At 53.9% G+C, this 26280-nt stretch overlaps 11 protein-coding genes across 11 annotated transcripts; 6 read left to right on the top strand and 5 right to left on the bottom strand.

Annotated features, from left to right (window-relative positions):
- Positions 1-501: 501 nt before the first annotated feature.
- Positions 502-4196, top strand: CCOS01_11578 (uncharacterized protein; the record flags this gene model as incomplete). Its single annotated transcript, XM_060459731.1, has 3 exons — positions 502-784; positions 834-3866; positions 3934-4196. 3 exons carry the CDS (start codon positions 502-504, stop codon positions 4194-4196), a joined length of 3579 nt encoding a protein of 1192 aa, XP_060309562.1.
- A 454-nt stretch (positions 4197-4650) lies between these two features.
- On the bottom strand, positions 4651-6634 carry CCOS01_11577 (TAM domain methyltransferase; the record flags this gene model as incomplete). Its single annotated transcript, XM_060459730.1, has 8 exons — positions 4651-4723; positions 4787-5206; positions 5322-5459; positions 5519-5543; positions 5706-5831; positions 5908-6103; positions 6310-6348; positions 6413-6634. Coding segments are annotated over 8 exons (1239 nt in total), but the record flags the coding sequence as incomplete, so codon positions are not given.
- Positions 6635-8868: 2234 nt separating this feature from the next.
- Positions 8869-10071, top strand: CCOS01_11576 (dioxygenase; the record flags this gene model as incomplete). Its single annotated transcript, XM_060459729.1, has 3 exons — positions 8869-9096; positions 9180-9661; positions 9798-10071. 3 exons carry the CDS (start codon positions 8869-8871, stop codon positions 10069-10071), a joined length of 984 nt encoding a protein of 327 aa, XP_060309560.1.
- A 174-nt stretch (positions 10072-10245) lies between these two features.
- CCOS01_11575 (uncharacterized protein) lies at positions 10246-10452 on the bottom strand (the record flags this gene model as incomplete). The annotated part of the gene is made up of 1 exon (XM_060459728.1): positions 10246-10452. The coding sequence occupies one exon, from the start codon at positions 10450-10452 to the stop codon at positions 10246-10248; it is 207 nt and encodes a 68-aa protein (XP_060309559.1).
- A 939-nt stretch (positions 10453-11391) lies between these two features.
- Positions 11392-12471, top strand: CCOS01_11574 (eukaryotic translation initiation factor eIF-1; the record flags this gene model as incomplete). The annotated part of the gene is made up of 4 exons (XM_060459727.1): positions 11392-11794; positions 11965-12039; positions 12166-12258; positions 12323-12471. Coding segments are annotated over 4 exons (720 nt in total), but the record flags the coding sequence as incomplete, so codon positions are not given.
- An 813-nt stretch (positions 12472-13284) lies between these two features.
- Positions 13285-14526, bottom strand: CCOS01_11573 (uncharacterized protein; the record flags this gene model as incomplete). Its single annotated transcript, XM_060459726.1, has 4 exons — positions 13285-13536; positions 13643-13790; positions 13867-13922; positions 14038-14526. The coding sequence occupies 4 exons, from the start codon at positions 14524-14526 to the stop codon at positions 13285-13287; spliced, it is 945 nt and encodes a 314-aa protein (XP_060309557.1).
- Positions 14527-16103: 1577 nt separating this feature from the next.
- CCOS01_11572 (uncharacterized protein) lies at positions 16104-17163 on the top strand (the record flags this gene model as incomplete). Its single annotated transcript, XM_060459725.1, has 2 exons — positions 16104-16368; positions 16478-17163. 2 exons carry the CDS (start codon positions 16104-16106, stop codon positions 17161-17163), a joined length of 951 nt encoding a protein of 316 aa, XP_060309556.1.
- A 373-nt stretch (positions 17164-17536) lies between these two features.
- On the bottom strand, positions 17537-20276 carry CCOS01_11571 (uncharacterized protein; the record flags this gene model as incomplete). Its single annotated transcript, XM_060459724.1, has 5 exons — positions 17537-18621; positions 18687-19031; positions 19811-19843; positions 20040-20119; positions 20215-20276. 5 exons carry the CDS (start codon positions 20274-20276, stop codon positions 17537-17539), a joined length of 1605 nt encoding a protein of 534 aa, XP_060309555.1.
- Positions 20277-21042: 766 nt separating this feature from the next.
- On the top strand, positions 21043-21423 carry CCOS01_11570 (uncharacterized protein; the record flags this gene model as incomplete). The annotated part of the gene is made up of 2 exons (XM_060459723.1): positions 21043-21213; positions 21346-21423. 2 exons carry the CDS (start codon positions 21043-21045, stop codon positions 21421-21423), a joined length of 249 nt encoding a protein of 82 aa, XP_060309554.1.
- A 1085-nt stretch (positions 21424-22508) lies between these two features.
- Positions 22509-22733, bottom strand: CCOS01_11569 (uncharacterized protein; the record flags this gene model as incomplete). The annotated part of the gene is made up of 1 exon (XM_060459722.1): positions 22509-22733. The coding sequence occupies one exon, from the start codon at positions 22731-22733 to the stop codon at positions 22509-22511; it is 225 nt and encodes a 74-aa protein (XP_060309553.1).
- Positions 22734-25705: 2972 nt separating this feature from the next.
- Positions 25706-26233, top strand: CCOS01_11568 (uncharacterized protein; the record flags this gene model as incomplete). The annotated part of the gene is made up of 1 exon (XM_060459721.1): positions 25706-26233. The coding sequence occupies one exon, from the start codon at positions 25706-25708 to the stop codon at positions 26231-26233; it is 528 nt and encodes a 175-aa protein (XP_060309552.1).
- Between the last annotated feature and the right edge of the window lie 47 nt (positions 26234-26280).

Genomic DNA, 26280 nt, shown 5'->3' with positions numbered 1-26280 from the left:
TCATGGCAAGACTGAATGAAGTGGGAACATTCGAGCCCTGTAGTAATCAGAAGGTATCTTGCAAGATTAGGCATTCCCGAAAGATATGGAAGTTGCTGTGAAATTGAAAGGAAGGAGGAGCATGTGTAAGCCAGTTGGTGGTATTACCTTCCCGGCATCATACCTTCCTTTCATTAGGCAAGTCGTGAGCTCTTTCCTGCTATAATTGTGTCGTCCCCTTCTTCAGATACTTACACATACAAAGTTCCTTCTCCCGTTTTCCCACCTCGGTCTTCCCCCCTTCCCTTCTCTCTCGCCCTTTCCCCCTTCTTCGTTTCTTCTCCTGTGCCCATCCCCAGTCACTCGAATACGAGTGAGCCGGCTTTCATTCGTTCACTTGTACTAGTATCCCCGACTTTCGTTTGTTTGAATACTCCTAGCAGTGGCTCGCCAGGTATGATCGTCAACCATATTGTGTCCTACGAACTTTGTACTGAGGCCGCTTCAGAAGAAACTCCGAATATGCGAGCCTCACATCTCACTGTCGTCTTTGTGACGGTAGTCGGTCTGCCATTCTTTGCTACAGGCGTGACAGCTTCCGCCAATGCCGATGACCTCAAGCAGCGGGACAAAGTCGAGTCCCACACCACTGCCCTCAAAGTTGAACATCACGCGAGGAGCCCTCAAGATCCCGATGCATTCACCAGCTACGACTATGGATACACCTATCCGCCGCCTCCCTCTCCCACCTCTTACGGTGACCAGCCGCCGTCGACCGTGATATCCTCTGCTAATAGTGCTCATGGTCAGTCGATTATGTATTTCGGATACTGCTCTCAGACTGACATGCGTAGTATCTTCAACTGAAGTCGGCTCGGTCGCCAGCGACTCCAGCACATATGGCGTCTCTGACTCTGTTACTCTGAGCTTAACTGTCTCTGCTGGAGCTACCACCACTCTGTCCAATGCCGTCACGTACCCCCCTAGTTCTGATAGTACTTCAAGTACTGCATCTTCAAAGGTGGCTAGCACCATTGTGACATTGAATTCATCCAGCTCCATCGCTTCAAGTGTATCATCATCACTTTTAACAGAGTCGACTCTTTGGCCGCCAGCCAACACTTCGACCAGAACCGCAACGTCATCCATTTTTGCAACGTCACTGAGCGCCAACCAGACAGCTTCTTCGGAGACCATATCTGGCACCTTTGCCTCCGCGTCCGAAGTCAATAACGGCACGGCCGTATCCTCGACTGGTTCAGCATCGGCCACTTCCACGCCCACGCCGCCATTCTCTGCATTCAATTCATCATCCAAGATACAGACTGGCACCGGTGGTCCAGTTTCAGCCTCTTTCAACACATCCACGTCGATAACATCTCTCTTCGTCTCTTCGGAACAAGCTTCTACGTTGACCCAACCTGTGGAAAGTCCGTGGCCTACGCTGTGGAATTCAACTGGTTTCCCCACCTCGGTGACCAGCTCCCAAACTTACTCACCCAACTCGTCCTCGTTGAGAACTTCTTCCGTTGACTTCTCGGTGTCCGTAAGTTCCTTCATAGTAGTCCCTTCTGTCGTCACTCTCAGCGCCAACGGAACCGTTCGGTTGACAACTCTCTCGCATACTCTACAGGCCACTGTCGGATGGAATAGCACACAATCAGGTGCTCCGGTCACAGGCATTCAGACCACACTTGGTACGGGCATCTCTACCAGCGTCTTAATAAGCTCTCGAGTCTCGGGAGCTCTACCAGTCAACTCCTCGACGGTCGATGGCCATGTAAACCGAACCATTTCAAGTAGCCCGACCGGAAACTGGACCTCACACCCCGTCGTTACAGTGATTCTGCCTACTTCAACTCTCGTCATCTCGGGAACAGGATCCATCGTCCGAACAAGCATTGCTGTCACTGCCGCGCCTTGGTTTCCGGCAAACTCGACAATATGGCCAAGCGGTACGCTTGCCTCTATTAGTGAAGAAAGTCCACCGCCTGCGCCATCTGGCACGGGTACATTTCCTTCGGCTGCCAATAGCTCCAGGGCAACAGGGCCATATCCCGCGTCGAACACGACTACTCTAACACTGCCGACTGGAAGTGCGAGCAGTCGAGTGTCAGGTGCTCGAATTACGATCTCCGCGAACGGGACAGGTTTTACTGCTCCATGGAACTCGAGTACGATCATGACTCTGACAAGAGGCTCCACGGCGGGAACAGTAGTCATCACATCGATCGGCAATGCCACAAGCATAACAGCTACGCTCGCCACCCCTCCTCAACTACCAAATTCCACATGGGCCGCGAGTGCTAACGCCACTTGGATGGCAACGAGCCATTCCGGGGATCCAGCAACCTCCAATAGGACTTCGATAGGGGCTTCGGCCACTTTACCTCCATGGCCAGTGTTCAACTCCACCCAGGCATCACTCACTGGCACCGTTTCAATCCCTGCCATCACCTCGTCGGCAACTAGTATATCAAACACTACTGCCTCGGCCTCGGCATCGTTTCCTTGGATCAACTCGACATCTAGCGGGGGCCTCACGGCCTCAGTCATTACCGTGAGTGGAGGCAGCACAATCACTTTGTGGCCAACCGGGATGACTCCCAGCCTGACTTCGTCCTCAAATGGGACGCTCCTGCAGACGTCTACAGCCAACGCCACAAGCAGTTTGACGTCTTCAGCAGCATCAGCCCCCTTTCCCACATTCAATTTAACCCAGATCCCCTGGCCCACTGCGATCAACAGCTCTGGTATGCCGCCTTCTACGGTGTACTCAGGAACCGTTGCCATCACTTACACATCCATCGGAAGTGAACGACCACCTTTTCCCACAACCAACTCCACCAAGTTATCCGGGCCTACAGGAAGTGGCACATGGGCTTCAGGGACGTTATTTCAAACCTCCGAGCCCTCAGAAACATCCAATAGTACTTCGTCTACCGTCAATTTGCCGCCATTCCCGACAACAGGAAACGCCACTGCTATTCCAAGGCCAACTTGGATCCCTGCCACAGCATCAGGACTCCCTGTCACTACTCTGACCGCTACCGGAGCAAACGGCAGCACTACGCAGACACTCTCAATCATTCCCCTGCCTCCTTTCCCAACCTTCAACGGTACGACAACTCCAGGCGCAACGGGCACCTCGGCCGGCACGGGATTCAGTGTCACTTGGAGAGGCACAGGTGGTCCATTCAGTGCTCCGACAGATCCAAGTTCAACTTGGAGTCAGTGGCCCAACTCAACTGCGTCAAACATGTTGTCAACCACTAGTATACCAACAATGCAATCCGGCACTGCTCCTTTGCCTACTCCACGAAACACGACAACGGTCACAAATGCAAATGGCACGGCCTTCTCAACGGGATCTCCACCCGTTACTATTGGTCATCCCTCCTCGCTACCCCCCTTTAGCAACTCAACCACCATCTCTGGAGCAATCTCAACGTCTCATTTCACCTGGACTATGTCAGGATCCGTCTTCTCTTCTGTGTCTATATTACCTGTACCTACACTGTCGCCTTTCAACTCATCTAGTTCTCGAGTTTCTTCCGGCACCGCGCCATCTTCTGAACCCTCTCTTACCGAGTCGGCGGGCCCAGCTTTGACCAACTCTGCCAGCCTTCCATCTGGAGCTTCTTCGGCTTGCAACACTGTCACTGTAACAAACGGCACCGTAACTCAGGTCGTCACCACAAGCATTCTCATCAATTCCGCTACGGCGAAGGCTGATCCAACCGTGGTCTACCCACCATCATCTTCAAACAACACAGCGTACACCGCGTACTCATCCAGATCTTCCTGCAGTTCCAGATGGCAGAATATCACGATAGCGTCGACGGCAGGGTTCACAGGTTCGTGCACGTCTTCAGCTAGAACAAATCGTAAGTCAGAACCTCCCGACCTAATTTAGTCAATCTAACAACATCGCAGGAACCTGGACATCTGTAGACCCAGCCACGACATTCATCACATCAACGACAAGCCGCTTGAGCAATCCCAGCAGAGCCAGCGGCGCTTTCTCAGATACCAGCTTCTCCGTAGCCGGCACGCCTACCACAACCATCTCTAACATGCCTCTCCCTTCGAGCCCGGCGTACCCCTGGGGAGGACTTGGTCCCATTTTCCGACACCACAGCGGAACTGAGCCTGTTGACGATGATGCAGGGTCTCCCGATGGGCCAGTGGTCCAGGGGAGAGACGGGGTCTGGTAGGCTCGGTGGAAGAAACACATGGATCAACTCGCATCTCGTGCTCGGGCAAGGAATCCGGGTGCTTAAGTCTCACGACGAAGACGAATGCCTGTTTGCTTCTATCCTGATATCCATTGAACTGCGTCTGGACCAGCGCACACGTACCCATACCAAGAGTCTCTTTTGTACCGCAACCCGACAGATGGCGTGCCTGGAGTTATTTCCTAGCTAGAGTGAAAGGAAGAAAAATTGGAATGGCTGTCCTGATAAACCATAAAGATAACCCAGGTTCTTCCCGTGATGAAACGCTTCTCTGTCCTTCGCCGGCCGTTGATGAACCATGCTCCCTCATTGCAATACGCCAAAACACCATGATCCATATGCGAAATGGAACCCCCTAGTAAACCGCCAGCCCGGTAGTCTATCATGATTTCCCTACGCCCAATAATGTCCCTAACTAGAGGAATATGAACGGCTAATGTATACCCTCCGGTGGATTAGATCCACTCGTCTCCGCCACCGTCGGCTTCCGCCCGTACACAACGTATCTGTACCAGGCAAGTCAGCACATAGTCTCTCTAATCTCGATCATCAAGAGGAACCGAACTCACAAAGGAACATAAGCATGCACCTTATGGCTCCTCAAACTCTTCCTCACTGTCGCGCAGAAAAGCAGCGTCTCCTCCTTACTCCACCCCAAATTCCTCGTCGCGAGCCCCAACGTCAACCCTTCGAGCCCGTGGTCGAGGTTACAATGCGTGTACGCGCCCAACGTCTTGAAGTGCGGGTCGCGCGGCCACGCGTTGACGGGCCACTTGAATTGTTGTTCTTCAACGTCGACGAAGCCCGCGGTGCGCATGAGGGTGGCGTAGGTGGGCGCCGCGTCCATGTTGCGGCCTGTGACGCGGCCGCCTCTGAGAAAAAGGTCGGAGAGTTTGTGGATTGGGGAGTCCGGCGTTAGGGATGCGTCGTCGCAGCGGTAGGGAAGGGAGAGGTCTTGCATTTCGAGGTAGCCGCCTGGTTCAAGGTTTCTGGGTGGTTAAGAAGGTGAGTATTTGAGTGGCTGCTGGGGATAAGTGTGCATAGAATGAGATGGACGGGTATGAGTGTGAGGGTAAGAGTGAGAGAGAGAAGTTTGAGACACACTCGAAGGCTTGGTTGATAAAGTCTTGGTAGTTTTTGAGACTCCCTGCTAGCATGCGGACAAAGATGAAGTCGAACGGCTGAGACCATGTCCAATTCTGCTCTAGGTCGTCCAGCTCCCATGTTAAGTTCGGAGGTGTCCTGCCATCCCGACGTCAGTGAGCACGACAATGAGATTTTTTCCCACTTGATGAGCCTACCATTTTGGCTGGATGTTGCTCAGATCTACACCAATGACCTAGATGAAGACCGTCTTAGTAGTCGTCGGCCGGGATGGAGAGGATCTCATCGACTTGCCTTGGCTTCCGGGTGTGCGTCCGCTGCAATTTCAACATCGTCAATCTCACAACCCCAAAGCAAGGTGAGGCAGGACTCAGATTATCTCACCGTAATCCATCGCCCAGATCCCGGTGCCCGTACCGGCGTCCAGCACGCGCTTTGCCTTTTGTGAGTCCTTAGGACATAGGCATAGCTTGTCGCCCAGCGTCACACTCCACATGAGGTGTTGGAAATCTGGTTTGAGATGATACAAATATGAGCTTCAGGGTTCCTTTCCAAATCCGCACACCGAAAGAGGAGAGATGCAAACCTAGGCGCTCCTGCTCGACAATATCGTTGGGGAACGGGTATTCTGTTTTGATATCGTCAGTCAAGGCCCCAGCATCGGAGAGGCGGTTCACAAGGCACTGCTCACTCCCGGAACTCATTGCGTGATATGTCCTGCCATTCTCCTCCAGCACCGTCAACATACTCGGGGTAGGCGAGTCGGTACTGCCATTCCGAAGCTGCAGCACATGATATCGTTAGTCTATGGCTGATGCTATCTGGGAAACATTATGAGAGCCAGGCTCTCGTTGCGTTTCCGGTGGCATCTTTGGAGCTCTAGCTGCGCGGGATGTGACGTGAAACGCCGCCACGTAACTAGACATGAGAAAGGTACAAAGTGGGTGGGGGGGAAGAACGCAAGCTGGGCAGAACAAAACACTCATACCTCCGAGATTGCCGAGTCCGAATCAAAGGTATCGGGCTCCTAGAAACACAATCAATTAGTTAAACCAAAACCTCGCAGTATGAGCTCTCGTCAAAAAACGCACCAGAGGTTGCCCAGCGGCAGCCATATCTCTTCGCTCTGGAGTTCTCCTCGGTCGTTTTGTCGATGTAAATGTTTGTAGGTTGGTAGATTGAGAAAGCCGACCCCGGTTTGGGTTCGGGAAAAGCAAAAGGTGGATAACGGTCGTTCCAGGGATGGTGAGGGTACGGGGAAGAGGGCCCCGAGGACTCACTCCTGCGCAAGGAGGGCAAGGAAAGGGGCAAGAGGAAGAGGAGTCAGGTCGGAGCTTAATCCGATGGCACTTGCGCGCAACATCAACACCGGGCACACCTTACGATTACAATTTTCTTGTCCGTAATTACCTTGTAGAGCAATCCCAATCCCAATCTCAATCCCGGCCTTCCGTAAACGCGTAAACGGGTGAAAGAAGTAGGGACGGCCCCCCCTTTCTGGGCAATCAGGCACATCATACATGCCGCAACATGCCGCACCTCCCCAGCCATGGCAGGGTACCAAGACGGGATCGAACCTACCTTATTTAACGCCGGCGGCTACGGGGAAACTTCCAATGCAGCCTACGAATACCTTATCACGGAGCCTACGTTATTTACTAGTGTGCGAAAGAACATGACATCGCTTCATTTAATAAAAAAAAAAAAAAAAAAAAAAGTGTCCTGAAGAAAGAAAAGCAAAAGCCCGGGCACGGTCGTGAACTTTGAGTTGTGATGATCATGCAGGGACCAGCAAGTGCCGAGATTGATTCGTCGGCCGTCCGGGAAGGGGGTTGGGAAATGACGGAGGACATTTGTCAAGTTGCTGGATTCAGATTCTCAAAGCCGCTTTATCCGCGGAGTTATCTTTGTTGTGCACAGAGCAAGTTATAATACCTACGCGTTCATATTTGCTGGAATTACGCTCCGTTTATCCCTCTTCTTCTGGATACTGCGTGGTTTTGTGAATGGCATGACTCGGGTTTAGGTTTTTCAGATTTTTGTTTATCCAATCTTTCGAGTTGCATTGTGTCGTATTGTCGCGTCGTTGATAGGGCACACCGCATACCTCCAGTGGGGGGGGGGGGGGGGTTTTTGTGACCCGTGGTAGCTTCAACAATGGTTTTGTTAGTTCGCGTCTACACGAAATTGTGTTAGAGGTGGCTCTTCGCTCCGGAGAATCTTACGTCGCTGCCGGCGCCGAGGGCTTAGTCGGAGAAAGTGGGCCCCGCGCGGCACGGGGCTCGGAATCGAGCAGTGATAACCTGACCCGGGCCTGCTAATCAATGTGCCATGGTACCGGAAGGAAAGCCCACTACTAGTAACCGATGAGAAGAGAACTAAAGGGAGAGTGGCAGCTGTATCTCAGTGTTGTACTGACATTTCAGTTCAGAAGAAGCTCAATGACATAGCACACTTTGATGATGCGCAAGTTACCTTACCCGCCAAATCTCGAGTGTCTCTTCTCACTTTTGCTACCCATCGGTCCGAGTTTCAACGAAGCACGAAGATCAATGCTCTGGTTGTTTAACAGCCATCTCTCCAGCATGAAACGTACTCGTCGCCATGTGACCTCATGATACTTCGCCGTCGTTACCTTGCTTACTTACCTTGGGTAGTAGCAAACATCCTCACGCAAAACACACGGGGACCAAAGCTCCATACCAAAGTGTACAGCCTCTGATCACCCAAAGGTAACGGCAGAACACAACATAGTTCCTAATCTAGATGTACCACTTCTAAACCCTCTCGTCGTTATGATCCCCCGGACATCCCGGCCGGGACCAAGTGCCGAAGAAGGCCGCTTACACAATCCGCCCGCCCATCGCAAGTCCCGAGCCAGGACCCGGGGGTGACGCTCGGACCCCGTCTGCACTACCCCTCCAAGCCCTCCACCAACTTCAGAGTCTCCCGCGACAGGTTGTGGGGGCGGGGCAGCGCTAGTACCCCGCAGAACGCCCTCTCCTCTATGAAGTCAGAGACTCAGACTGAGTGCCGGAGGGGATTATCACCCAGGTAGGTACCTAGCTAGGGATGTGGTGGAGGAGGAGGGGTAGAGGGGGAGAATTACCGTATCCTCGAGTCTTGGGGAACTATCAAATGACAATGTGCTGACATACCTCTTTCCAAGCAGTTAATCCTAGGACTTAGAGACTTGTTCCGTAAATCCGTTGTGTTCTGAAGTGTCCGACTACGTCCAAGGTGCGGCGGATTTGCCGCGACGCGGCTAAGGTATCACCCGTCGACCAACACTCGAAATTCAGACCATCTGTACTGCATGGTACAGCTAGGTAGCCCACTCGGAAATCAGCGATTACAGAGCATTACATAAAGAGTGCCCCTCCCTCCGAAGAGTACCACCTCTGCCAGATAAATCCGGGGTCCTTGATATTAAAGATAGACGAGACGAGCAAAGAGAAAGCCGTTACTATCTCGACTGGACATTTGAGAAGCAAATCGGACCGTTGTCGCTGCCTGCATCTAGATCACACACAATTAGCAAGCAACAATGGCTCAAAACACACCAGAGCTCCTGGATCTCACGATCGACAACATCACACCCAACACCGTTCGCATCAACTCGCAGAGCGACAATGCACGACTCAAGTACCTCATGGAACGGCTCGTCACCCATCTGCACGACTTTGCGCGGGAGACGCGGTTGAGCACTGACGAATGGATGGCGGCGCTGAATTTCCTTGTCGGCTGCGGACAGATTAGCAGCGACGTGCGGCATGTAAGTCGGCGCGCGGTGCACCCGTCGTGAATAAAGCGGATGGCTTCAGGACTCCTGACGAACGACGCTGACCGCCCGACTAGGAGTTCATTCTCCTCTCCGATATCCTAGGCCTCTCCCTACTCGTCGACAGCATTAACCATCCCAAGCCATCCGACTCCACCGAAGGCTCCGTCTTGGGGCCATTCCACACACACGATGCGCCGACTCTAGAGAACGGAGCGAATATGTCGGGAGATCCTGAGGGCGAACCGCTGCTGGTTGTGTGCACCATCAAGGACCGACAAGGTAACCCCATCTCCGGAGTCAAGATTGACATCTGGGAGACGGACAGCAGTGGTCACTACGACGTGCAGCACGAAGGGAGGACAGAAGCAAGCGAGCGCTGTGTCATGATCTCGGATAAGGAGGGTCGCTTCTTCTTCCAGGGAATCAAGCCCGTGAGCTATCCAATTCCCCACGATGGGCCGGTTGGAAAGTTGCTTTCTCTCCTGGGGCGTCATTGCTGGCGGCCAGCGCATCTGCACTTCATGTTCCAAAAGGAAGGCTGGGACCACTTGATCACGTAGGTTTTTCCGCCCTTATCTATTGCTCCATTGTAAGAGCTAGCTCTTTCAAGAACCCGCCGTCCGTTCCGTTCCGATGCGGATGGCCAGGGTTGGGTGAGATGGATCATGGATCTGGCTGACGCAATCAACTAGCGCACTCTATATCCGGGGAGATCCATATGAGAAATCGGATGCGGTGTTTGGTGTTAAGAAGAGTCTTGTTGTCGACCTCGATAAGGTGGACAAGGCGACGGCAGAGGAGTATAACGTTAAGGAGGGCGGATGGTTGCTGAAACAGGACTTTGTGTTGGTCTCGGAGAAGGAGACGCAGGAGCTGCGGGACCAGAATGCTATCGAAGCATTGGGAAAGCTGGGTCTGACACATCTCAAGCTTGTCGACCATTTGCCGGTGCCAGAGCTTGACTGATGAATGTGGAATTGTAATGAACATTTGAAGTCTTTAATTTCCATTTCGTGACTTTACGATCGAGTGGCTTAAGCGCCTTGACCACGATCCTGCTTTTGCTCGACCATGGTCTGAAAGGCTCTGTTCGTAGGATTGTTGGATTGTGACGGAGGACAGGAACATGCTAGTCAGCTCTCAGTGACGCATCGTGGAGCCGCATCCGGAGACTTGATAGTTGTAGGGCTGGGCGCTGAAAGCGGCAAAGCCGGCTGGCAGCAGATGGTCATTGTAGAGTCGGGACTGGTCAAGGCGCAAGGTCTGGAAGCCGGCCGAGTTGGCGTTGATGCAGATGCCGCAGACGCAGGGAGTCAGGATTTGTCTTGCAGACGAAACAAACAACATTGTGCCTCTCTCTTGGGCTGGCGCTTTTCCAGGGGGGTCCCCTATCAGATGATTGCCCATGTCTCAGTCCTTGAAAGTACGTGATCGTTGGAGGTATGTAGTGGCTGCCGACGAGAGACCTCTTGCAGCTGTATGATGTATCGAGGAAGCTCCGGTGGCGCCGACGTCCTGGCAGAGAGCTGGCAGAGGCCTCACGGTGGCTGTACCTGGGAGCCGGGTAGCGCAACCTGCCGAGATACGAGCTGCAGATGGCATCCATAGATTGTTTGGGCATCCCGCCGACTAAACCGCAAATAGCCAGGGACAATCATGGGGTCGCGGCGGCGGCGCGCGAGTCGATGAGTCCAGCCACAACTAGGTGTGGGCCGTGCTGGTGTTGGTGTGACTGTTGCTTCTGTGCCAAGTGTGACCACCAACCAAACCTCTGCAATGAGGTATCCATATCCATAGTCGTCATCTTGTGCAGGGCAGGACTCGGACGGGTTTGTCACAAACAACGTGCTCACTGCGAGGGCTGACTTTGGGATGATGGGCGAAGGGTGAGTAACACACGTTGAACTGTGCGAAGTACAGAGGGGCAATGCCTTTCGGAAACTACCACAAGGCAGAAGAAGATGCGGGTGATGAGAGGTTCCATTGCCTTATCTCTCCCAAGTCAAGGTACCTTATCGGGCGCAGTCAGCGGCTCACGCGATTCCGTTTCCCGCTGGTTCAGCCAGAGCAGGCACGGGAAACGGCCAGTGGCCTGTGCCTGCCCTGTGCAATAGTTGCCCCTCGTGCCCACCTGCACCTTCCAAGTCCCCCGGTTTACTCGCACCAGGGCAGGAGGGCCTGAGACCCAGCCAAATCAGGTACCTTATCCGCCCATCGCTACCTAATACAGGCAGAGGAGTTGAGATAGGTACCTGACTGCATCGCTCTTTGTAACTCTGTTCAGTGCCCGCCCGAACCCGAGTCCGTCATTCCTTCCGTCCCAAGTTACCAATTTTGCGGGCTGCCCGCCTGCCCACCCTAACATCAGTCACTGATCTGCAGACCCCGTCCACCCCCCATAAATCTTCCGACGTATATAACCACCCAGCCCAGCGATCCCTCTTTCGTCTGTCTCCCACCACCTCATCATCATCGACCCAGTACAAACATCAACGACATCAGATAACCGCTAGATCAACTGCGAACAACCGCATTCTCGTGTCAACAACCCAACTACTCGAACATTACTACAGCGAGACCGCTCTCACGCCGTCCGTCGCTAAACCCCCGACAATCGTCACCCAACCCGTTTCCCAAGGTCACCCCCGAACAGACGAGTTTATGTCAATTGAAAATCTCAAGTCCTACGGTATGTCGCCACCACAGTCGTCTTCCCTCGATCCACGATCATCACCGCCGTGTTCCTTCAAGTCTTCTGGCTCGCTGTCGCCTAGAGATTGGAACACATTGCGTTGCCCCCTCTCCCCCCTGACCGCCACCAACTTGCCTACCAGGATGCTGACCATTGTCGCGCTTCAGACCCCTTCGCCGAAGCCGACGAAGACACCGGCGAGACCAAACAGTCTCAAAATTATATCCATATTCGGATCCAACGTACGTCGCGAACCTCCAAACCCTGCTGTCGAGAGACACAAATGCCGCACGTCCCGACAGAGCGGTCCCACGCGCGTTGACTCAAGGCAACCAATCAACATACAGTGACTAACCCATGACTTGCAGAGCGCAATGGACGAAAGACTTTGACCACCGTTCAGGGTCTCCCGAAGAAATTCGACCAGAAGAAAATTCTCAAGGTCATCAAGAAGCAATTTGGTACGGATTACCCCGCTTCAACCCCAATATGACATGGGCGGCCTGCTAACATGACCCCTTCTAGCTTGCAATGGCACCATCGTAGCTGACAGCGAGATGGGCGAGGTCATCCAGCTCCAGGGTGACCAGCGCAAGGTTGTGCAAGAGTTCCTTATCAACACCAAGGAGGGACTCGGATTGGATTCCAAGACCATCAAGGTCCACGGTTTCTAAGCACGCCGCAAGTCGCCACCGTTCCTACCAGCCTTGGCCACAGCGGCTACGGCTGACGTCCGGGTCTGAGAAGAGCCACGAGGCATAGCAGCCTCTCCGCCTTTCGACGCCGCTCAGTGTCGGCACCCGATGTGACGTAGTAGGACGGTATACCTCCCACCGACAGAAGAGGTTATCGGTGGAGGTTGAGGGCGACTTGCGTCAGCTTCGACGCATGATGAGACAGTTAGATCTCGAGCATCTCACAAGGGCCCACCGTACTTTCATTGATGGTTTGGGTGGTCCAGAGATTTAGTCTTGAAAATGACAAACTTGTCCCAATTCTTTTTTGCCATTTTTGTGATGTGTGCTATTGTTTTGGAGCCTTGTGGCCGTTGATAAATTCGTCGAAGTCCTTGGATCATGTCACTTTTTGAGACAATCCCTAGTCAAGGATGTTTCCACTGCCTGGAAACCACTTTGCGATTTGGCACCCAGCAGACGAAAGTTGACCCTTCATCTACACGGAAGTTTGAACCATACATTGTGGACAGTAACAACGTGCCAGCAACTTGTCTTATTGCATGAGGAAACCACTTTATATGCAGCATAGCTGTGAATTTGGGGTATCTATGTTTCTCAAGGCACATTCCAGCACCCGTTGCTTTCAACAAGGTCGCGTTTTTTCCTCTTTCTCGAGCTTCCCGCCCCTAAATACTTTCCATCGTGGGGGTCCATCCGCCATGACACATAGTTCGTGTCCCCCCTGCATTCACCAAAACATATCAAATAGATGGAACAATGCTCTGAAAATTTAGATTCGTGACATGGCGCCTATAGTTCGCTATGCGAAGGTGAATAGGAAGGCAAGATGACCTCGCCGGTCACACGCTCAAACTGCTGCAGGATGAACCTGGCGAGGGACTCGAACGGCTTTTCGGGATAGTCTGAGCCGTTGTAGTGGAGGTGGGCGAGGAGGGATATCATGCTGATGAAGCTGGCGATGGAAAAGATGTTGATCGAGGTGGAGGTTTCCTTTTGGATGTTTATGCTTCGTTGGGTGATGTGGTATGCTATCGTAAGGGTCTGGTTTACGCACGCAGGGCAAGATGTTAACGGTTGTTTAACTAATGCTTTCGGTAGCGGCCCAAGTGTAGAAAGCTGCTGTGGAACAGGAAAGCGTTTGACTGACCGTAGCTATGGTGACCCAGCCGGGGAGAAGAAGTCTTGGGTCCTCGAAGCCGCCTGAAAATGTGAGGATTCGTTCGGTGAGGAAGGCGTTGGTGGAGTTGATTGTAAGGAGGCGGATGATTGTCGCTTGTGGGGTGTAGTTGATGAGCCTAGTCGTTGTTAGATGAGCCTCTTCATATACGGAACACAGCATGTGGAGAAGAAAGGTGCGCTTCAACCACTTACCATCGTGACATCAGGCAGTCTATGAAGAAGAAGGAGAGGTACGCTGAAGCTCCGCACTAACACGATATTCATGTCAGCTTTTGATTCATCTTTCGGGGGTTCATCCAACGGCACAACCCAGCGCAGGCGCCGTTGTGTGCTCCCCCAGAGAAGAGCAATGCTTCCACATACCCACATGAGTCCCAAGGACATTTCAGTCCATGGGAAGGGTATCTCGGAGTGTCCGGGGGGCCAATTGGGCGGGGGACACGTGCTACCCGCGAACCCGCCGCTGACGACACCGCCAACCCCGACTCCAGAGGCCGCCGCAGCAGCAGCATCAACAGCTTTCTTTCCCCCCGGTACGGCGACGGGAATGATCTGTACGAGGAGGGTCAGAGCGGGCTGCAGGGCCCAGAAGATGGCCGGGCCGATAGAGAGAAGGCGGCAGGCGAAGAGCCATGGTCGCCATGGCTTGGGGACATTGAGAACGACGGCGATGCGGGGTTCGAGGAGGGAGGAGGAGACGAGGTCCGGGTTGTAGGGCGGTGGGTGGCCGGAGGTGGTGTCGTCTGCGTTTGGGTCTGGAGGAGCGCCGTTCGTGGGAATCGGGGTGCCGTTTGTGTGGTGGTGTTGGTGCTGGAGGTGGTGGTTTGAGACGGCGCGCGCGAGGGGTGCCATCTAAGCTCTGTGAGGCGGTGGTGTTGCGGCGGACTGCGCTGCCATTGATGGAGGGGATTCGGGTGCGGTTGTCTGCGGCGGCGGCGACGATGGCGGCATGGGGGTAGTAGAGTTGTCGAAGGAGGCAAGTGCCAGACGGAGAGAGGAAGAGAGCGTGTGATGGACGAGAAGGAGGGTTAGGTTCGAAGCTATTGTGAGATGGCCGGTTGGTCGAAGAGTCCGGTATCCGTAGGCGTCTAGGCCTTTTAGGACCTTGAACCCCAAGGTAGGTAAGGTTGGCGAGTAGCGTAGTGTAGCAGCAGAGCGGAGCGGGTTTCTGGAAGTTTGGAAGAAGCAAGTTCCAGTCGAGAACTACTTAGTGGCAGACGGAAAGGTAGCTCGGCACACTGGTGCTTCCAAGGTTGTGTCTCGGCGTCGTGCTCCAGCACTTGGGATTGGGCGGTCCTGCAGCTCGTTTCTGGGGGGTGCGGTCGATTTCCTCCCTCTATTCTTGTTTTTTGGGACAGGATGTTCCAAGGAACGGAGAGCATCCGAGAGTTGGAGGCGACCGGGATGTGAAGGAGGGATTGGAGCTCGAGTATGAGGGACCCTTTTTGGGGGGTTATTCGGAGGACGGACGAAGACGAGGACGAGGAGGGGGAATGGAAGCCCAGGCAGGTAGGTCGCGTGCCGCTGCCCGCAATTGTGTCGACAAGTGTCAATTACGGGAATGTGTGTGTGCGTGAGATAATGCCAAAATGGCCGAATCCAGCTGGTCCAGGAGGTGAGCTATTGGTCAGAGTTGTAGACCAGATTAGAAAAGAAAAAAGGTTTGGATTGATTAATGAGTATTCCAAAGAGGTGAAGCATCCATCCATCCTCCCACCTTCCAGGTTCGCTACCTCACATTATCTTGATTGCTACGTCGTCCCTGAGCACTGGGCACTGAGCAGCATGAGCAGGTACAGGCACGTTTTAGTCGGGCTTCCCTTGTGGATGCGGAATTGAGACAATGACAGCAGGGTCCTGCCCGACCGTGGGTAAGGTACGTATTCGTAGCGTAAGGTACGAATCCCTCTTCTCCCTCATTGAGGAGTCCGACACATCATGAACGGATACTACAACCCTGCCAGTGCCTGCCTTCGTCGTCATTTTTGGAAGCAATTATCCACTCGACGTGGCTTGATGACTATCGAGGCTGTCATTGGTGTAATTCAACTCTAGTGGGGGAAACATAGCTCTACAAGCCACAGTGTGGCGCAGATGACCATCGCGGCAAGAACATGAGCCGTGCACTCCGCTGTTTCCAAAAGATGCGACGGCCGAAGCGCTTGCCGCGGAGGATTCCGACCGAGTTGTGGTCCCTCAAGAAAAATGTCCCCCGAAAGCTTGGACCACCTATTTTTCCAATTGGAATTTTTGGTCAGCAGAGGTGTTCGTGATAGAGCTCCCCGGTAAGAGGACAGGACGACCCATTCGGAATCAGACCATTCCCAGAGTCCGCCCGCTCCCGCACTCGACGACGACGACGACGACCTCGAAACTGGCATAATCCTACGATCACGAATCGATACCGATTGACCTATCCGTCACGCGCCATGTACCGATTCGCGAGGCCGCTGCTCGGCCTCGGCAGCGCAGCCATGCGCCCCCAGCAGCCCTTCACCAGAGTTCTCCCCGCGGCCAAGAGGATAGCAGCGTCGCCTGTCGTGGCCGTGTCGGCGAGGAGGGGCTACGCAAGCAAATTTGCGGCGGACATGCGGATGAGTTCGCGCCAGAACAAGAAAGCTTCGCAGGCCGACGGCGGATATTCTGCCAGCGAGATCGAAAAGTCCATGACTATGGCACATATTATGCTTCCAGGTGCGTTCTCAGTATCGAGATGGTGTGATTTAGTAGGCACACTTCATACGTGGAGGGAGCAGGAAAGAGACAGACAGAGAATAGCGCGTTGACACGGCATTCACAACAGGAACCTTTGTCACCGTACCCTTCTCCCAACTCGACAAGTCCCCCAAGGCCCTCTGGGCATACAACTACGCCCGCCTCAAGCAACGCGTGCTAGACTTCTTCGCCGTCTTCGGCGCAAAGGTCCACTCCATGCCGAACTGGACCACCAAGCCGCGCTTCCAGCTCAGCTACACCAAGATCGTCCCCGAGGCCAAGGCCCTCCACCGCCGCCTGGGCGAGGCCCTGGCCGCCGGCGACAAGGACACCCTCCGCGAGATCTGCACCCCGGCCCTCTACCAGACCCTGTCGGCCGTCATCTCGCGCCGCAAGGCGACGGAGAAGCTGACGTGGGAGCTGCTCCGCTACGACGGCAAACCGCGCATCGTGAGCCACAAGATTGCGATGATGCCGCCGCTGGGCAAGGCGCCGGTTATCCAGCAGGTCGTCGTCGCCATCTCGAGCTCGCAGAAGCTGGACAAGATTGAGAAGTCGACGAATAAGCCCGTCAAGGGCGGGCTGCGGGTGCAGAACCAGACAGAGTACTTTGTCATGACCAGGCAGTTCAACCCCAAGACGTGGGCGCCCAAGAAGTGGATCGCGTGGGGCAACACGCAGGCCACGACGATGGAGGACTGGGAAATGATGCAAAAGGGCATCAAGGATATGGAGAAGAAGGATTATGCCAAGAGACGGGGGGAGCGGCTGTGAGGCTGGTATCTTTTGGTCGCACTGGTGAGGACGACAACAGGAGGTTGTGGCGGGCATGTGTATGAGGAGTGAAACAAAAACATGTAATGAGTGTATTATATGTGTCTGATTAAATGGCTGGCTATAGAACGGGCCTGATTGCATAGGAGCAAAAGACTCTCCGACCGACCACCAAATACAAGAATCAAAATCTCCCCCTTCTCCCTACTTCGCTAGGGTTATTTTCCCTTCCGTGGGTATTTATTCCACTTTTCATGTATTGATACGAATTGCTATGCAAGGATCAAATGGTACTTCAGGAAAACACCTTCTGATCGCTTATGCTTTGCTTACTCCGAGTAGCATGCTCACCGTTGAGATCGAGGCATGGCCCTTAGAAGAACTTGCCAGCGGGCTTAATGACCTCAACCTCAGAGTTGGCCTCATACTCGTCCCTCTCAACATAGCGAGGGGCGCCGTCAGCCTCGGGCGTGAACCCAGGCCCGACAGGCCGATCGAGCGCGTCGAAGCGGCGACCGCTCTTCTTGGCCAAGACGTACTGGAACGCCAACCGGCACCCCAACGCGCCGAACCCCCAGAGGAAACTGCCCACGGGCGCAGCGACGAAGGCGCCGAACACACTCCAGTCGTTGGCGTACAGGCCCTCGGAGATGATGAGCAGGTTACCCGCCTTTTGCGCGTCGCCGTCGTAAAAGACGAGACCGAACAAGAAAACGGTGAGGATGCCGCCCAGCCCGCCGGCGACGACCTCGAAGCCGCGCCACCAGTAGAAGCGGTCGACCAAGCCGAACACGAGGACGGGGATGACGGAGGCGGAGACGAGGTCGGAGATGAGGTAGATTTGCAGGACAGAGGGGGCTTTCAGGGCGATGACGACGGTGGGGAAGATGATGAGGACGACGCCGGCGCGGATCCACCAGATGTTGAGGCGGTTGCGGAAGAGGTCGTTTGAGGCGGAGGAGACCATTGCGGATTGCAGGCTGTCAAAGGCCGCGGTGGAGAGGGTGCAGACCATGACGAGGACGATGCCGACGACCCAGGCGGGGAGTTGTTGGAGGAGGAGGAAGAAGGCGATGGAGCCGCTGTCTGCGATCTGGTCTAGCGGGAGCGCGCCGGACCAGGCTGCTACGAGGCCGGTTACGCCGACCATGGTGAGGATGCAGAGGATGATGACGACGGCGATGGAGACGCCCACGCGGAGGTCTTTGTCTGTTTTGGAGGCAAAGGTGCGGAGCCAGAAGCCCGAGAGGAAGAAGTCGTTTGTGAGGATGCAGATGGGGAGGATGTAGAGGAGTTGCCAGCCCAGGAGGGTTGGTTTGAGAAGGCCTGAGGTTTCGATGAGGGAGGTGTCGATATCTGTTTTGACGCCCATTGTGATTGCGACGATGATGATGAGGCAGATTACCATTGCGCCTTGGATGTTGTCCGTCACAAAGGAGATGCGGAAACCACCGAGGGCTTAATGATTCGGACGTTAGTCTGATATTCTCTATTTCTCCAGAATACCGGCGGGGGAAACTTACATGTGTAAATGGTGGTGATGACACACTGCACAATCATGACGGGCAAGCCATCCAGACTCGTCAGGGCGTTGACGACCTGTCCGATGGCGGACAGCTCGGCGACCATGTACAGGAACAGCGTGACGAGGGTCATGAAGCTGAGATACAACATGGCGACGGTGCCGTAGCGCTGCCTCGTCCAGGCCGTGAGGACGAAACCCTCGGGCGTCTTGCGGCGGATGACGGGGCCGAGGACGGCGAAGATGAGGAGCGGGAGAGAGGACGAGAGGGCGTAGACGAGGACGCCCTGGACGCCGGTGATTGTGGCGAGTTCCGGGTAGGAGAAGAGGATGCCGGAGCCGAGGGCTTAGGTGTGTTTGTCAGTATTTCACGAGGCCGAGGCAAGGTAGAAGGAGAGAGGGAGGGGAGGGGGGAGAGATGTTCGGAGCGGCAGCACGTTTCCCACGCAAGCATTAACTTGATCGAGTAATTACGGTGCAATCTCAGCTTCATTTCCACATTTCGCGGCATCTCCTCTTCTGTTGTGTCGTCTCAGAAGGAGACCTCCAAGAAGGACTTTCCAGAGACGATGAGAACGGAAGAGGGTGGATGCGCGGCGACTGCTTCAAATCCGCGCCCGTAGTGAGCCGCATCCCCGATGTTTCCATCTCCCCCCACCCCCTTTTTCCTGATGACATCTTCAGAAGGGGGGAGGGTTTCCCACAGATAATTCTGGCCACATTCAAGGTGTGCCTCAGGGTGGCCAGAAAGGTTAGTAGGCTTGTCTCCGCCGATTCAGAAGATGAGATCAGAAAAAAGGGAGTGGGGGGAAATGGAAGTCGAGGAGTAATTGTTGATCTTCTTGTTGTTGGGTTACGAACCTGCCTGTCAGTCATTCGATTGGATTCCTGGCCCGTAGTCATTCGTCTCATGATGATTCTGTTCATGAGAAGAATCGGGGATAGAGAAGTCGATCATCTCATATCATCTGTTGTAGGCTTGCGTTGTGCTGTGCGGTTCGTGGGAAAGTAGTCTCGTAGTCTTTGCTGTTTTCCGTGCCGTTCTGCCGCTCTTCTTTCTCGAAGATGCTTTGCTATCGGGTTAAGAAGCGCAGTGGCTAGACCACCCGCGTCTTCCTCACTCACCAGAGGCGATAAAGTTGAGGGCCAGGGGGAAGGCTGCGGGGAGTGCGTGTTAGTTTGCTATACATTGGGGGATCCGAATGAGAGTCGAGCTTGTTGACTGTTTCTCAAGGGAATGAGAGCCAAGTGTTGCAGACGCGGTCAGATATAAGAGACTCAGCCTCGTCTGGCCCCATTAAACACATATACTCTCACTCTCATTCTCATGATGCAAAGGGGAAGAGTTCCTGACCCGTCTGAGTTCTATTTCCAGACAGGAACTCTCCCTTGGACTGATTGCGGAACTTCCACGCAATGGCAGTACCGGTGATACTGCGCAAACGTTAGTACCATACACTCTTCAGGAGGGAGGGAAAACAGCAGCGATAAAGGGTGTTGAGATTGAAAGAGCTGCGCAGAGTTCATACAGGAAGAGTCCATAGGTGACGTAGATGAGGGCGTTGGACGCCGCGAAGGATGGTTGACCCATAGTTGCAGTTTAAGCGCAATTGTCAATTGTCAATCTTATACGGTAAAAAGCAGATTATAAGGCTGCGACGCAAAAGTTGCGATGAATTTTCAATCTCTGTCACACGTCGTGAGAGAGAGAGAAGAGAAGTCAAAAGGTGACGATGATACAGAGCGCGTGGCGTGAGTAACAAGCGAGATTTGCGCGCGAATAAAAGTAGACGATTATTAGAGAGAAAAATCCTCTCACACTCGGCGAATTAGATGGTCAGATAGTGGACTGGCTAGGCCAGGAGCAGCGTGGTTTGGCATTGGGTAACCACCGCCTTGGGTGCACCACTACATCCTAATCCTCTGACGGGATTAGCTGATGGTCTGAGAAAGAGTGGACATCTTTGATCGCGGTGTGGGGGTTGTCAAAGTAAAGTCGCAGCGATCAAGTGGCCGACTGCGGCGATGGGCCATTCAGAGCCCTTTTCTTGGATTTTTGGTGTGGGCGCCGCGCTACCGATGTGGAGGGGTCCCGAGGTGGTGGGGGGTCAGTCGTACCGTTCTTGATTCTGGAGTCTTGGTTCTAAGCTTCTGCTTTAGTTACGAGGACTCGAGGAGGCTGGGTGTTAGTTTGAGTAAGGGGAAATCTGCCATGGATATCAAGAACTACAAGGAACCCTTTTCCACGATATCACATGACCTTAACCTGAGATGCGAGGTAGAACTTTTGATAGTCAAGTACCTTACGAGTACTCGGCTCTTTATGTAATCGGATCTCAAAGTGGGTCCGCCGGACCATGGAGGGAAGGGGCGCCGCGCCGCACCGCGCCGCGCGTGACCGCCACGGTGCCCAGGCGCCCGATCTAAGCCCGTGCATCTTCCGACACTCAACGACCACAGCGCCGAACATCGCCGGCCCCTTGACGCCATACTGGCCGACTTCCCCCAGTTCTAAGCTGGTTTTCGATGTAAGGCCTTAGAAGCCGGTGGACTTCCGGCATCCCTCCGGAAAATGCGGGACCGGTACGGAGGTCACCAAGGCATCTTCCGATTCCAACAGGCGCCGTAGATAGTCGTTGTCACGGCTACTGATACTCTAGCCTCGCAAGACCACCCCAAAACCTCAGAGCTCAGCTGTTCAGTGGCTTATCCTTGCGTCAGCTCTTGTCTCGGTCTGAACGTCACTGACTGAGCCATAGGCACGCGCGCGTCTCAGGATTTCGGTACCGTGTGGAACGCGGATCGTGGATCATCGCGGCCGTCTGTCTTACCAATGAATTGCCCGTGTCAGTTCGAGATCGAGAAATTCACAACCACTGGGAGTTCCGAAACCTCCTCTTCCCCTCCTTTCACCATGCGATAGCTACCTGACGACCTCGTGTCCAGGCTGGGCAAGTCTCAACCTGCACATGGGATGCCATGCCTGCATTGTTCACTACTGAACGCAAATGGGTCATGAAACTCTTGCTTCGATCGTCATTTGTCAAAAAGGCTAGACAGATCTTCAGGTCCTGATCCAGTTGCCACAGCTTGCCAACCCCTCCAGATTGCTTCATGTCTAAGATCTGAGACTTGGCATTCCGCGACCCGCGGCAGGATCGATGCCCAACTCAGTACACCACTACACCGCGAAGTCGATATCGAAACTTGCCTCGAGACAAGTAAGCCTTCGTCGGTCCGCATCCATTGCACAGGTAGTCAATACCTTAAGCTAGCATAGCCGTGCCGCTCAGCAAGCTCATCAAGCAGCATGCAGGATGCATCACGATATCTCGAAAGACGGGTAATACCCTATCCAACATTAAGGCGATCGGTTCAAACGACCATTATACGCGTAAATCAAAGTCTAACCAAGGTGAGGGTTTGAGAAACCACTTTTCTTTTTGTTGAAGATCCCGCTTCCAAAACTCCAAATGCAACTGCCATCGAAGGACTTCATACAGTCCAACAAGTTTTTTCCAATCATAAAATCAAATGGGTATAAGGTGCGCCGCTCCCAGATGCTCTAATAAGCCATAGACGTGCCTGGCCACACGACCCCAATCACCGCCTCGTAGATACCGGTACGCCTTGGGAGGATCCATCTCTCTCTCTCGCCCTGGAAATAAGTTTTCTCGCCTTTCGGTAGGCGGTTTTGGTCGAACAAATACATGATTAGGAAAAGGTTGTGCAAGTGTTTCGGTCGTCTTTCACGGTTCGTTGCCAACGACACCGGAAGACGATGCTGATAGTGATGATGGTGGTGTTGGTGGTTGGATGTCTCTCATTCCTGGTTGGGATCGAATTTGGATCGGTCAATCATGTGCTCCCAGGGCACCTCGGTCTTGACGCCCTTCTTCATACAGCTCTTGCATACAGAGGAGTCGTAGTCGACCTGCGTGACCACCACCTTACACCGCTTCTGCGTCTGGCTGTACCGGTAGCACCACTCTGAGGCGCCCGTGAAGTGGTGCCCGCAGGCGTAGTTGCGTCGGTACCACTCGCACATGACGGGCGGCGCGGGGCGGTGGGTGGCGGTGGGGGTGAAGAGTTGTTGATGAAACAGAGAGGGTGAGGTTGGCGGTAGCTATAAAAGCTATCTGAATCTTCTTCGTCAGCATCGGTCTTGCTCTTCAACAGACGTCGAAACCTACACGAGGGTAGTGTATGTGCGTGTGCGTGTGAGCGTGCGAGAGGTTGATTTAGACTGAAAAGAGGGGACTTGGCATGACAACTCGGTCAAGGCAAGTTGCAAGGGCCGACAGATACCGGTGAGCGAGAGCAGCCTGTCAGACGACGTCCCGAGGTGATGGTTCAAGCGGGTATATGTAAGATCTTAAGCTCAGGTGGCTGCAGGAGCGGGATCGATACGGCTTAAGGGGGAAAGGTCCGAGGGTAAAGATTGTATAGGATCTCAGAAAAAAGGTTGCCGCTTAATACCTACCCTTCCCATCCCTCGATCACATACCCCCCTCCCCCCTTCGATATTCTGCCCACCCTCTATCTGGGAACACTTGGCGGGCGTATGAGCTGGATGAGAAGGCATGGGCACAAACCCGCGGGCCTGGCCCTCGAGAAATCGTTTCTTTTGCGGAAAGAAAAAGATGGGGAATTGCGCATGTACACATCCATTTTGTCTGTGTTGCGTATCGATGATGAGAGTCTGCCAAATTATCAAGGGAAACGGTGGATGTTTTTTGCCCTTGTCTCAAACCAAAAGAAAGAAAAAAGTAGGATAATTAGCCTTTATTTTCCCTCTGCTTCTTCTTTCTCTTCTTCCTCATCAACTTCTCCAAAAGCAATCAGTCGTAACCTATTGCTCTCGCCCCCCTCCCCAAGGGTCCTTGCGGAAAGCTGCTGGCACGACTAGGATCCGTTTGTCTCTCCTCGTGCCGTTTGCCGCATCTTTTTCTTTCGGCCGTGGCCAGGCAGCCCCCAGGTTGTGTTTTCAAGACCAGACTACGCCTGGTTGTCACCGACGACACGGGTGGAATGAGTTGATTCGAGTCAGCAAGGTACGAATACCTACCGGGGCATGGGCAAAGTGCCATTCTGCCCAGCGGATTTCCTTGTTGCAAGGAAGGACTGGAAAAAGGAAAGAAAAAGCAAGTATCCGATCCACGAGCTCGGAGGGATCACAAATGGTTTTTTTTTTCTCATTTTTTGATGGTTTCCTTGCGACCAGCCTTGTTGGTCCATCTCTCCCGGCGCTACCACCTTCGGAAGACGGCAAGCCCAGCGAATAGGAGAGGGATTCAGTACTTTTCTGATCTTTGTCAAAGAAGGGACTCGAAAAAGATTCGATAGTAACACTGTAACGAGCCGCGCTGGGCACGGAGCCTCAGGCCAATGAGCCAGAGCTATGGGCGATTTGCGGGCGGGAGTGTGAAATCTCACCTTCTGCATGAATCCCTGTCTGGCATATCCCCGAGAGACGTGCGTGGTATCGAAGATTGGGCAGCGAGATGAAGGGGAAGGGGAAGGGGGAGGGGAGGGGCCGCGCCAGGCTTGCTGTTTGATACACCTACTACTGTGTAGGTAAGGTAAGGATACTGGCACACTTGGGCTTCAGGCACCATGTTTCTCTCTCGGTTCCCCCAAGAGAAGAGGAACTCTCACAAAGGTGGCGCTGTCATGCGGCGGAAACGAAAAAGTGAAATGTGACGGGCGTCCCGAGATGGGGTATCCGCGCGATTGGGGCGGACGATCGCCCGGGTAATCAACCCCGGCGAGGAGACCAGGGTTGTCAACATTCCTCGAAATGGGGTGTCCACAGAGACGGGGCGGAAAAAGAAAGCATTCCGTAGCAAGCGATAGCATGAAGTGAGGGACACCCACCACCTAGTCTACGCTCGCAGCAACACGGTAGCACGAACTGACACCATACCATACATATTTCGCTTCTCCTTGCACGTATCGCTGTTCTTTTTTTTTCCTCTTTCTGTGCAACCATGAGAGCAGAGCAGAATCTTCAAGGACCACACCCCCCTTATGACGCTCATGCTGAGATACTATGACGGATTGCTACAGACACACATACACCCACCCTTCTCTATGTCACTCACACATACTTACCTACCTTAGTGTTGCCAGTGACATATATGGCTGAATATCTGGCTGGACCTCATAGTAACTGCATAAGACCTTCGAGCCTTGCCGAGAAGAGTAAGACATGATGGGGGACAAGGCACGCAGAGCCAGAACTGGGGTAACGGGAGGGACATGAGGGAGAAGCAAAACCTTGCTATAAATGAATTGTTGATCCATCTTATTGCGGGCAAAAAAAATACTCCAAGAGACTTTTTGGAGGGGCGGCCGGGCCTTCTGTCTCTTTCTCTCTCCCTTGCCCTGAGGATCAAAGACAACAAGCTCCAGCTCAGCTCATACTCTCCACCCCATTCCCGTTCTGTCGTCTCTGCAGCCCAAGCCAGCCTTGCCAATTTTAAAGAAGTTTGGGACGTATCCGGTACGTACGCAGCCAGCATCAGCATCGGAACAGCCCGTTTGTGTCGAGTCGTGCCGTGTTGGTCCGTCGGTGATGGTATCCAAAGAGATCCTTGGTCGCCAGGAAGGAAAGCCGAAGAAAGCAACTCGGGGTGGATACAAACAGAAAACAAACAGGTCTAGAGACTGCGACTTGCCGACAGATCCTAGATATCCGCGCAGCTGAGATGACGACAGATCGATCGCTAAACCTCGTAAGCTCTTTTTTTTCCCATTTATTTCATTTTTCACTCTTTACTTTTTATTCGTCTAGCCTTTTTCACGCTTCACCCCACCACCCCGGGTATCGGCCACACAACAGGACTGACACTCACACACTCTCCGTCTCCCAACACTATCCACCCGGAAGCTTCAAATCAGGACCAACACAAACTAACATGTCAAACGCAGCCTCGCCCGCCAAGTCCCCGTGACGCAGGTACTCACCCGCCACACCAAAACCACAGGAAACACCATCATCGCGCTACAACCTCAACTATGCAGCTCCACCCGCGCACCAGCACGCCCTCGGCCTCGACGGTCCTCCGCGACTTCCTCAACCAGGCAAAATGCACCTGCTGCACGGTGCGCGTGGTGGAGCTGACCAAGCAGCGCGCCGTCGTGGAGTGGGGTTCCGTCCCATACTTCACGGCGCGGGGCCAACGGGCCGAGTTTGTCTATTACACGGCCGAGCGCGTCGCCGACGTCCGGCCGGATCTTCTTCGGACCTGGACGACGGGACGTTCGGGAGCGGGAGCGGGAGTGGGGCAGCAAGGCAACGGCAACGGCAGAAAGGAGGAGACGGCCGAGTGGATCCGCGACCGACTCCGCGATAGCTGGCTCGTCGAGCAGCTCGCGTACTGGGTCGAGTTTCTCGAGGAGTGGAAGTCGTACCGCGAGTGGTATGTGTACAAGCCCGAGTTGTTCGAGGGCAAGGAGCCGGATGTGCTGAGTCCTGGCTGCGAGGGCTGCGTGAAGCCGCATTGGCCCGGCGGGTTGCGGCGACGGGCTTCATCTTGCGCTTGAATATGTGGGCACGGAAGTTCACTTGCGGTGAAGGCCTTTTAGGATAT

The sequence above is a fragment of the Colletotrichum costaricense genome (genome assembly GCF_030867565.1).
Source record: "Colletotrichum costaricense strain IMI 309622 chromosome Unknown Scaffold_13.1, whole genome shotgun sequence".
Classification (NCBI taxonomy): domain Eukaryota; kingdom Fungi; phylum Ascomycota; class Sordariomycetes; order Glomerellales; family Glomerellaceae; genus Colletotrichum; species Colletotrichum costaricense.
The sequence above is the reverse complement of the archived record's forward strand: the minus strand, read 5'-3'. Positions and strand labels throughout refer to the sequence as shown.